The 11,404-nt window shown below is 56.1% G+C and overlaps 1 protein-coding gene across 1 annotated transcript in view; it reads right to left on the reverse strand.

Moving 5' to 3' along the window:
- Window positions 1-282: 282 nt before the first annotated feature.
- Window positions 283-11,404, reverse strand: part of LOC138749033 (phosphomannomutase 1) — a 16,896-nt gene continuing 5,774 nt past the window's right edge. Inside the window, 9 exon segments of the mRNA XM_069910061.1 lie at window positions 283-450; window positions 453-483; window positions 1,484-1,599; window positions 2,618-2,693; window positions 4,010-4,109; window positions 5,803-5,894; window positions 9,447-9,523; window positions 9,661-9,735; window positions 9,738-9,777. Coding sequence (XP_069766162.1) covers window positions 377-450; window positions 453-483; window positions 1,484-1,599; window positions 2,618-2,693; window positions 4,010-4,109; window positions 5,803-5,894; window positions 9,447-9,523; window positions 9,661-9,735; window positions 9,738-9,777 — 681 coding nt within the window. The 3' untranslated portion in view covers window positions 283-376.

Raw genomic sequence — 11,404 nt, forward strand, 5'->3', positions numbered from 1 at the left:
TTTCCTTCCCACCAAGCGAATAAATTCACGTCTGTCACAATATTTTGGGCCGCGGTTTCTGTCAACACACAGCCTTGAGGCCGGCTTTGCCAATGCTTCCTGCACAGATACATCACAATACAGTGACAGTTACCATGAGATGGTGCTGGGGAGAACACAATCTCGCCCAGCTCCAGTGGCAGCTCGGCTGGCAAAACGAAAACTAGACCTGACTGTGGGCAAGTGGCAAATAAATCAAGTAGCGTTGCCTTTGCATGCGGATGTGGAAGTTCAAGGGTAACACAGGGCCATGGCCCACAATTCAGTGCAGCCAACATCACCCCCTTGGGCCAAGGAGACCCGTCTCCAGTCAGGTGTGCACCAAGTCATGCGTGGCTCATTCATGCAGGAAGAGCTCTTGGCACAATCTGACCGTATGTTCCGGTGACACCACAGTGTATCCAATTGTCTGGGGTCATGGAAGATCTCATGGTCGTTTCCACCCTGCGATCAAAACAGAACAGGGTCAATTAGGGCAGCATGGTTAGCACAACGTTGTTTCAGCTCCAGTGATCAGGACCGGGGTTCAAATCCAGCGCTGTCCATAAGGAGTGCGTCTGTTCTCCCCGTGACCTGTATGGATTTCGTCTGGGTGCTCCCATCCTTCAAAAAATGCACAGGGGTTGTTGACCAATTGGGTGCACGTGTACGCCCCGCTTTACGAAACGAGGGCGTTCCTGTGAAACCTTGCGCAAGCCGAATGGCATAAAGTGAAGACCATCCACTACTGTTAGAGGCCATTTTTGTAAAAGCGAAAACCCATTCAAATCCTTTTGTAAAAGCGAATTTTTATAATTCGAGTATTTATAAGGCAGGGAATACCTGTAATTGGGTGGCACAGGCTTGTGGGCCAGAAGGGCCTGTTACCATGCTGAATGTCGAAATTTAAATTAACCACAATGCGATAAAGGCCCAGCATTAATCCTGGTGATATGTCACCAAAATGACCCATGGATCATGTCCTGCTCTTTCCCCTACCACAGTGTGCTTATGAGACCACAAGAATTGTCCTCTAACTGCAGCATTGGTTCAGCATTCACGGAGGGGGAGAGTCCCCATCGCAGGCACAGCTTTCCAAGCCAGTCCCTCTCATCCTGGTAAATTCTTCATGGACAGACATTGAACACTAGAAATATGCAGGGTCTCAGTCCTGCACGGGACTGACTAAACGTGTGGCCATCAACTGCATCGCCAGCCACCGATCAACCGCTGGCCACACTGCGTCAGCCCACAACCCACCACCATCTCTTGACCATCAGCTCCATCTTCCAGCAGTCCCATGACCAACCCCCAAGCCTCATCTGTCCCTGACCCCTCAACCCTTTAATTTCCCCCAATCCATTTATCAATCCCCAACCCCTCATTCATACTTCACCTTTCAATCATCTCATAACCCCTCCACACAGTGGAAGATATCCTGACCCCCCCTCCCAGTGCTCCTCACCGGATCAGTCTCATTGCCGAAGAAGTGGATCGTTTTAATTCCATCCTTTTCCAAGATATCCAGGCAGTAACGTTTGTCCCAACCCTCGGGATAGATGTCAAAGCTGATCATGCCTCCTGGACCAGGGGTGCGGAGGAAGCGAGAGGGGAGGGGAGGGGGGGAAGCGAGAGGGGAGGGGGAAGCGAGAGGGGAGGGGGGAAGCGAGAGGGGAGGGGGGAAGCGAGAGGGGTGGGGGGAAGCGAGAGGGGTGGGGGGAAGCGAGAGGGGTGGGGGGAAGCGAGAGGGGGAGGGGGGAAGCGAGAGGGGAGGGGGGAAGCGAGAGGGGAGGGGGGAAGCGAGAGGGAGGGGGGGAAGCGAGAGGGGAGGGGGGGAAGCGAGAGGGGAGGGGGGAAGCGAGAGGGGAGGGGGGAAGCGAGAGGGGAGGGGGAGAGAAAGTGAAAGGGGGATGGAGAGAAAATAATTATGACTCGAATTGTGGAGTCATCACCCAGAATCACATTTCATTGCCGTCCAATGCTATGGACCTGGTTCTTCTACGGAATGCAAGTATGTCCCTGTTACTGCTCAGATGGAGGCCGTTTGGCCCACTCTGCCTGTGCTACCACTGCACTGATGTCAGCATCCTTCTCTGCCTTGTCCATTCCAGTCAGACATCAATGGGGAGAAAGTTATGGGAGAGGGTTTGATCAGCATTGCGAAAGGCAAGTAATGAATGGTGATCACCCATTTATTTGTGTTTTGATGTGGCAACCAAGAGGATCAATGAGCGGAAGATAGTAGATGCTACATAGGCATTACCAAGCCCTTTCACTTCATCCTGCACAGTATATTGGCCGCAACCTTGAATCACACATGTGATTAAAGTAGATACAGGCTCTCAAGCCATACATGTACCCTCACTCAGACTCACCTGTCCACTCACAGGCAGACACGCAGGTTACATGCACACATTCGCACATGGAGGTAAACTGACACACCCACACAAACACAGCCTTGCAGATCCACTGACACATTTACATGGAGACACACACTCGCCCATGCAGGTATACTGACACTCTCCCACAGACACACTCAGAGACTCACGCACACTCAGGTCCACTGGTGCGTGCGGACGCACACGTGTTGCTTACTTGCCTCTTGTACAGTTCAGCCCTTTCCCGCTGAACTCCTTCTGCAAAGCTGCCACAAACTTCTCTCTGATCTTTTCCTTCTTTGGTAGGAGAGGAGGGAAAGGTGAAGATTAACGAAGCCTCTAGCCCACTTGCATCTGGCACCACCCCCCAAGGCCAAGTTCACCTTCCTTCAAAGCCTCAGCACCTCCAAAGTCTGTCCAGTCAATGAGGTGCCTGTGAATTGTGGCCACTGTTACCCTGTAGAAACACAGCAGCCAATTTTCGCAGAGCAAGATCCCACAAAATGCAGTGATGAACCTTGAATTGAGTAGCAACTGTTGGTCGAGAAATGGGGATAAGTCTTTGATTAGTTTACCTCTTGTTACACTAGTCACAAACTGCTCCCCAATATACCAGCACTCTGGTAACCCCATTTTTTCTTATACAATGGTAATTGCGAATATTTAATATCTATCTCTTTTAATTTAATAAATATTATATATATATTTTTTAAGAATGAAGTCCCTGTTCGGAAGCATCGAGTTAAGAGTTTTGCTGAATTTGTAATATTGCAGAGTGTACATCAATAAACTCATTCTCATCGTCAGTGGCGGCAAGGGGTCTCCTGCCTGACCCAGGAACCAGACCTTGGTTTAGCCCATTTCTCAACCTTGTTGTTTTCATTCACATCCCACTTTAACTAATCCCTATGCTATCAGTGCTCTGTGATGAGTAAGGGATTGCTTAAGGTGGGATGTGAGTGGGAAGGGAAGGTTGAGAATCACCGTTGTTTTAATCGTCCTCATTGACTCGTTATGTGCAGTTTCAGAACTCCAAAGGAAATGGGCCAATGACAATTTTTCTCAAGCAAAATATTTCAGTAACAATTGAGTCAAGAGCAGTGGTTCTCAACCTTCCCTTCCCACTCACATCCGACCTTAAGCAATCCCTTACTAATCACAGAGCACCGATGGCACAGGGATTGCTTAAGGCGGGATGTGAGTGGAAAGAACAAGGTTGAGAACACTGATCTATGTCCTCTCGTTTGAGAGTCTCCCACATCTACTTTTCACATGCCCCCTATGATCATACGTTTCAATAAGATTGCCCCTCCCAAGGATATGGATCGAACACTTCTCTTGCTGGCTGATAGGTCAACCCTCTCATCTTTCAGTCTGTCTCCAATAACCACCTAAAACAAAGAGTCCAACAAGGGACCAGAATGAACAGATGCTTTGTCCAAGATTTATTAATGGGAACAATTATAGAAAAGGTCAGAGGTGGTACAATGCAAGGGCAGGACAGCTGGAGGGATCTACTCACTCCCATCCCCCGGGAAAAATAATCACTCTCCTCCTCACCAACAGTAGAAGAGTGAATTGGTGATCCCTCCACGTCAGCGTTCCAGGGTTACCTGGTCAATCCGCGAGAATTCGAGACGCTCTGCCAAGGAGCAGCTCCTGCCGACAGGACAGATGTTCAACATGCCGTTCCGAAACTCGATGAAAGTGCCCCTGCAACACAATGGTTCATGTTACTTCACCTCACAGGGTGCAGGGAGGCTATTTGACCCATCAATTCTATGCCAGCAATCCTGTTCCCCCTCTTAGCATTTTCCTGCAACCAGAAATGCAAGATCACAAGATAGAGGAGCAGAATGAGGCCAATTGGCCCAGTTTGCTTCGCCATTCTATTATGAGCTGATCCATCCTCCACTCCCCGGCCTTCTCCCATAACGCGTTGCCCTGACTCATCAAATACCTGTCAATGGGGAATGAGAGGGGGGAATTGGGGGGGGGGGGTGGGAATGGGTGCTGATGGTCAGCATAAACTGATGGGCTGAAGGGCCTGTTTTCATGCTGTATCTCAATCAGATCCAAGCAGGGGCAGGCCAGGTCACTACTTGTGGGTTAGGATTGGACATGATTCCAGGATCATCAGTCTTTTGGCTACAGCCCCACCACGACTCTGCCCAAAGTTTCTGGGTTCCCATCACCGTGAAGTAATCACGTTTTCATTTCTTCCATATTTTTCTCCTACCGACTACATAATTTGTAAAAAAATGTAGATGTACAGAACGGTAAAAGGCCCTTTCAGCCACCAGTCCCAGCTGCCCAATTACACCCAACTGACCCACAACTCCCAGTACATTTTGAATGGTGGGAGGAAACCAGATCCCCCAGTTGTGAATGGCTGATCTAGAGATCAAAATAATGCAGGTTACAAAGCCCCATCATTGCCCCAGGAACCACTGATCGTATGGATCCACCACCATTTTTGCAAGTTCTGACACCACCTCACACCACCTCCTCCCCTCTCCCAGTCAGCTGGTGTTCCCCCAGAACTCCCACCTCCATGGTACCTGGTCTTCTCACCCTTCCCACCCCTACACAGCCCCTACGGTATCCACAGCTGGCTGACGAAACAGAATGAAGATGGTGCCCATCTCCCACTGCCATACAGGGTCTCCTCCCCCAGAGGGAAGCCATGCCCTCTGCTGCCAAAGCCCTCGTCCCTTTCGCTTCCCATTATCACATCTCTCAAATAAACCAGGAGCACAAGCCCACCTCCCTATTCAAAACCCCAGGCCTTGCCTCCTCTGAACAGTTTCCGCAAACTTCCAATCTTTCAAAATATATCTCCCTTCACTCCCAGGCACAGTCAGCGCCACACTGTTACAGCACCAGTGACCTGGGTTCGAATCTGGCGCTGTCTGCAAGGAGTTTTCACATTCTCCCTTGTGTCCGCGTGGCTTCATCCAGGTTCTCCTGTTTCCTCCCACCTCAAAACTTAGAGGGTTGTAGGTTAATTGGGGTGTAAACTGGGCAGCATGAGCTCGTGGGCCAGAAGGGCCTTGTACCATGCTGTGTGTCTAAATTAACTAAAATTAAATACTGCCAAAGAACAGGGATCCCCATAACCCAGAGAATTCTGGAGATTGTGAGAAGAGATTTCTTGGCAGAGAATAGTGAATTCCACTTGGTCTATGAGTTAGCATAGATTTGTTTGGCTGAATGGCCTCCTGCAATCTGAAAATGGTGCAGGGTCCTATGGTCCTTTCAGTTCTGTCATCAGCCCCCTTTGCAACCAGCCTGGTCATTCCCCCTGTTCATTCACCATCCCGCCCCCTCCATCCCCTTTATCCACACGCCAATGCAGACCATCAAACACCCAGCACCCTGAGCCCAACTACAACACAACAGGTACCTTTTGCAGGGGAGTCTGATGTCAGACATGTAGCTGAGGCAGAAGTTAATCAGGTCCTGGAGTAACTCCTCACCCAGGTAGTTCTGGATGGCCTAAAGGCAAAGAAAGGGCAAGGAGAATTGGTGGGGAAGAGTGAGAGGTTGGGGAGGAGGCTTAAGGAAGGGGAAAAGGAAGGGGAGGAGGAGGAGGGGAAGGGGTGGGGGGGAGGAGGGGAAGGGGTGGGGGGAGGAGGAGAAGGGGTGGGGGGGAGGAGGAGAAGGGGTGGGGGGGAGGAGGAGAAGGGGTGGGGGGGGGAGGAGGAGAAGGGGTGGGGGGAGGAGGAGAAGGGGTGGGGGGGGAGGGGGGAGGAGGAGAAGGGGTGGGGGGGAGGAGGAGAAGGGGTGGGGGGGAGGAGGAGAAGGGGTGGGGGGGAGGAGGAGAAGGGGTGGGGGGGGAGGAGGAGAAGGGGTGGGGGGGAGGAGGAGAAGGGGTGGGGGGGAGGAGGAGAAGGGGTGGGGGGGAGGAGGAGAAGGGGTGGGGGGGAGGAGGAGAAGGGGTGGGGGGGGAGGAGGAGAAGGGGTGGGGGGGAGGAGGAGAAGGGGTGGGGGGGAGGAGGAGAAGGGGTGGGGGGGAGGAGGAGAAGGGGTGGGGGGGAGGAGGAGAAGGGGTGGGGGGGAGGAGGAGAAGGGGTGGGGGGGAGAGGAGAAGGGGTGGGGGGGAGGAGGAGAAGGGTGGGGGGGAGGAGGAGAAGGGGTGGGGGGGAGGAGGAGAAGGGGTGGGGGGGAGGAGGAGAAGGGGTGGGGGGGAGGAGGAGAAGGGGTGGGGGGGAGGAGGAGAAGGGGTGGGGGGGAGGAGGAGAAGGGGTGGGGGGAGGAGGAGAAGGGGTGGGGGGGAGGAGGAGAAGGGGTGGGGGGGAGGAGGAGAAGGGGTGGGGGGAGGAGGAGAAGGGGTGGGGGGGAGGAGGAGAAGGGGTGGGGGGGGAGGAGGAGAAGGGGTGGGGGGAGGAGGAGAAGGGTGGGGGGGGAGGAGGAGAAGGGGTGGGGGGGAGGAGGAGAAGGGGTGGGGGGAGGAGAGAAGGGGTGGGGGGGAGGAGGAGAAGGGGTGGGGGGGAGGAGGAGAAGGGGTGGGGGGAGGAGGAGAAGGGGTGGGGGGGAGGAGGGAAGGGGTGGGGGGGAGGAGAAGGGGTGGGGGGGAGGAGGAGAAGGGGTGGGGGGGAGGAGGAGAAGGGGTGGGGGGAGGAGGGAAGGGGTGGGGGGGGAGGAGGAGAAGGGGTGGGGGGGGAGGAGGAGAAGGGGTGGGGGGGAGGGGAGAAGGGGTGGGGGGGAGGAGGAGAAGGGGTGGGGGGGAGGAGGAGAAGGGGTGGGGGGGGAGGAGGAGAAGGGGGTGGGGGGGGAGGAGAAGGGGTGGGGGGGGTGGGGGAGAAGGGGTGGGGGGTGGGGAGTAGGGTGGGGGGGGGAGGTAGGATTAGAATGGTGTGGGGGGGAGGAGGAGAAGGGGTGGGGGGGAGGAGGAGAAGGTGTGGGGGGGAGGAGGTAAGGGGTGGGGGGTAGGAGGGAAGGGTGGGGGGGGGAGGTGAAGGTGTTGGGGGGGAGGAGGAGAAGGGGTGGGGGGGTGGAGGTGAAGGGGGTGGGGGGGAGGGGGAGATGGGTTGGGGGGAGGAGATGGGGTGGGGGAGGAGAAGGGGTGGTGGTGAGGTGGGAGGGGGTTGGGGTGGGGGTGGTGGAGAAGGGGTGGGGGAGGTGGAGAAGGGGTGGGGGGGAGGGGAGAAGTGGTTGGGGGGAGGGGAGAGGTGTTGGGGGGGGGGGTGAAGGGGTGGGGGGTAGGAGGAGAGGGGTGGGGGGAGGAGGGAGTTGGGGTGGGGGGAGGTGGAGAAGGGGTGGGGGGATGGTGGTGAGGGGTGGGGGGGGAGGTGGTGAAGGGGTGGGGGGTGGTGGTGTTGGGGTGGGGGGTGGTGGAGAGGGGTGGGGGGGGTGTGTAGGGGTGGGGGGGGGATGGGGTTGGGGGGGGTGTGGGTGGTGGGGGGGGGAGGGTTTGGGGGGGGGGAAGGTTGGGGGGGGAGGAGGAGAAGGGGTGGGGGGAGGAGGTGAAGGGGTGGGGGTGAGGGAGGGGTTGGGGGGGGTGGGAGGGTGTTGGGGAGGAGGGAAGGGGTGGGGGGGAGGTGGTAGGTGTGGGGGGGGGTGGAAGGGGTGGGGGGGGTGGTGGTGTGGGGGGGGGGTGGTGTGGGGGGGAGGAGTTGGGGTGGGTGGTGGAGGAGGGGGGTGTTGGGGGGTGGAGAAGGGTGTGGGGGAGGAGAAGGTTTGGGGGGGGGGGGTGAAAGGGGTGGGGGGGGAGGAGAAGGGGTGGGGGGGGGGAGAAGGGGTTGGGGGGGGTGAGGGGTGGGGGGAGGAGGAGAAGGGGGGGGGGGAGAGGTGGTGGGGGGGGTGGTGAAGGGGTGGGGGGAGGAGGTGAAGGGGTGGGGGGTGGTGGGTTGGGGTGGGGGGAGGAGGTGAAGGGGTGGGGGGGGAGGAGTGGGGTGGGGGAGGAGGAGAGGGGTGGGGGGAGGAGGAGAAGGGGTGGGGGGGAGAGGAGAAGGGGTGGGGGGGGAGGAGAGGGGTGGGGGGAGGAGGAGATGGGGTGGGGGGTGGAGGAGAAGGGGGGGGGGGGGGAGAAGGGGTGGGGGGAGGAGGAGAAGGGGTGGGGGGAGGAGGAGAAGGGGTGGGGGGAGGAGGAGATGGGTGGGGGGAGGAGGAGAAGGGGTGGGGGGAGGAGGAGAAGGGGTGGGGGGAGGAGGGAGAAGGGGTGGGGGGAGGAGGAGAAGGGGTGGGGGAGGAGGAGAGGGGTGGGGGGAGGAGGAGAAGGGTGGGGGAGGAGGAGGGAAGGGGTGGGGGGGGAGGAGGAGAAGGGGTTGGGGGGGGAGGAGGGAGAAGTGTGGGGGGAGGAGGGAGAAGGGGTGGGGGGGGAGGAGGAGAAGGGTGGGGGGAGGAGGAAGGGGTGGGGGGAGGAGGAGAAGGGGTGGGGGGAGGAGGAGAGAAGAGGTGGGGGAGGAGGAGAAGGGTGGGGGAGGAGGAGAAGGGGTGGGGGGGAGGAGGAGAAGGGGTGGGGGAGGAGAGGAAGGGGTGGGGGGAGGAGGAGAAGGGTGGGGGAGGGAGGAGAAGGGGTGGGGGGGAGGAGGAGAAGGGGTGGGGGGAGGAGGAGAAGGGGTGGGGGGAGGAGGAGAAGGGGTGGGGGGAGGAGAGAAGGGGTGGGGGAGGAGGAGAAGGGGTGGGGGGAGGAGGGAGAAGGGGTGGGGGGAGGAGGAGAAGGGGTGGGGGGGAGGAGGAGAAGGGGTGGGGGGAGGAGGAAGGAACGCGAGGGAGCGGTGTAGACAAGGAGGAGCAAGGTTAGGTTATGTTCAGAGTAGAAGGGTGAAGGGGAGGTCAGGAGGGGGAAGGGGAGGAGGTGGGTCAGGAAGAGCCAGGTGAGAAATCAGGCAGGTAGATAGGTGGGGGAGGGAAAAGGTGGCGAAAAGGGGAGTTGGAGGAGGAAGAGTACAGTAGGAAGAAGAGGGAGGAAGGGTGAGAGGTGAAGGTTGGGGAAGGAGAGAAAGGTTAAGAGTCCAGAAGAAGGGGAGAGAAGAACAGAAATTGGGGCAGGCAGCCGAGTGGAAAGATGTGAGCCCTACCTCTGTGGCAAAGCCTTGCACCCACCTCCTTGGTGATGAACTTTCCATCCCTGTACTGAACCGTTCCATTTTCAGCGAAGAGGTAATCGAATTTCTGAATGACTGCAAAGGCCAAAGAGAATGGCTTTGGGCACTGACGGCTGGGTCCCGTCCCCCCCCCACCCCCCCGGATCACCAGCTCGGGTCCGAGACTCCCGCAGCCTCCTAACCCACACCCTGTCCCACAGTCTCTGCCTCACCTTCTTCTCCTTCCCCAAGCTGCTCCGCTATCTTGGTGTAATCCGAGCCGCCCACGACACCAATCTTCACCTTCTTCTCAGTCGCTGGAAAAACTCGTCCAGCTCAGGAGAGATTTTCTGCAGGAAGAGGTGGGGGTGGGGGGAATGTGAGAGCTGGTGGGGAGGTTCTGGCTTGTTAGATATTATTTTATTTTGTAATACATTTCCCAGTGAACCAGGTCTGGGTGACACTCGGATTGGCTGCCAGATGCTTTTATTTCTTTTAAAATGTAAAATTTAATTTAAATTGTTTTAATTTAATTTTTTAAATTTAAATTTTACATTTTAATGTAAATTTAGACGTACAGCACAGCAACAGGCCCTTTCGGCCCACGAGTCCATGCTGCCGAATTAACCTTCACTCCTGGAACATTTTGAACAGCGGGAGGAAACCGGAGCCCCCGGGGAAAGACCACGCAGACACGGAGAGAATGTACAAACTCCTTACAGATGGTGCGGCCTTTGAACACCGGTTCCGATCACTGGCGCTGAAACAGTGTTGCACTAACTGCTACACCAACCATCTCCCCCAAAAGGTAGTTTATTCAGCGATTACAAGAAACCATATTAATGCAATATTAGAGTATTTGAGTTACACACTATTTACCCGTTCAAATGATGACTCGGTCAACACCATTCAGAACACACTCGAGCCCCTGTGACACCCACCAGTCTCGGAAAACCCCCACTATACCATGGACATTGTGTGCTCCTTCTCCAGGGGCAGGTAAGAATGAGGGGCAACCCTGGAAGATTGGGCAGTCAGCCCAGGCCAAACTCTTGACTGCCTGCTGCCTGGACCCAGGAACAGGGCCAGGGACAAACCGACCAGGAGATCCACGAGCGACCCACCCCTCTCCTCCACCGGGTGTGGCTGCCATTTGCTTGTGGTTTTCCTCAGGGGGTTGGTGTTGGGGCCACTTCTTTGATGCTGTATGTTAATGATTTGGATGATATGAAGTGGGTGGAGGAGCAGGTTCTGTGGAGGAAACACGGAGGCTGCAGGACAGACAGATGAGGAGAAGTAGCAAATTAAATCTAGAGTCGGAGAGTGTATGGTCATGCACTTCGGTAGAAAAAATAAATGGGCAGAATATTTCTAAAATGGGGAGAAAAATTGAAAATTCCTAGATGTAAAGGGACCAGGGAGCCCTCATGCAGCACAGCCTGACGGCAAACTTGCAGGGCGAGTCGGTGATGAAGAAGGCAAATGCGTTGCTGGTGTTCATTTCAGGGGGAATAGAATATCAAAGCAGGGAGGTGATATGGAGGCTTTATAAGATCCTGGTGAGACTCACCTGGGGTATCGTAAGCAGTTTTGGGCTCCTCATTGAAGAAAGGATGTGCTGACATGGGAGAGGGTTCAGAGGAGGACAACCAGGATGATTCCTGAAATGAAAGGGTTTGACAGCTCTTGTCCTGTATTCATTGGAATTTAGGAGAATGAGGGAGATCTTGTTGAAGCATTTTTAATGTTGACAAGCGTGGACAGAGTAGATGTAGAAAGGTTGTTTCCCACGGTGGGAGAGTCCTAGGACCAGAGGGCCACAACTTCAGGATTGAAGGTGTCCACTTAGAACAGAGATGCAGAGGAATTTCTTCAGCCAGAGGGGTGGGGGGGGGGGGGGTAAAATCAGTGAAATTTGTTGCCACAGGTGGTTGTGGAGGCCAGGTCAATTAATGTATTTAAGGCAGAGATTGACAA

Source organism: Narcine bancroftii, chromosome 13 (genome assembly GCF_036971445.1).
Source record: "Narcine bancroftii isolate sNarBan1 chromosome 13, sNarBan1.hap1, whole genome shotgun sequence".
Lineage (NCBI taxonomy): Eukaryota > Metazoa > Chordata > Chondrichthyes > Torpediniformes > Narcinidae > Narcine > Narcine bancroftii.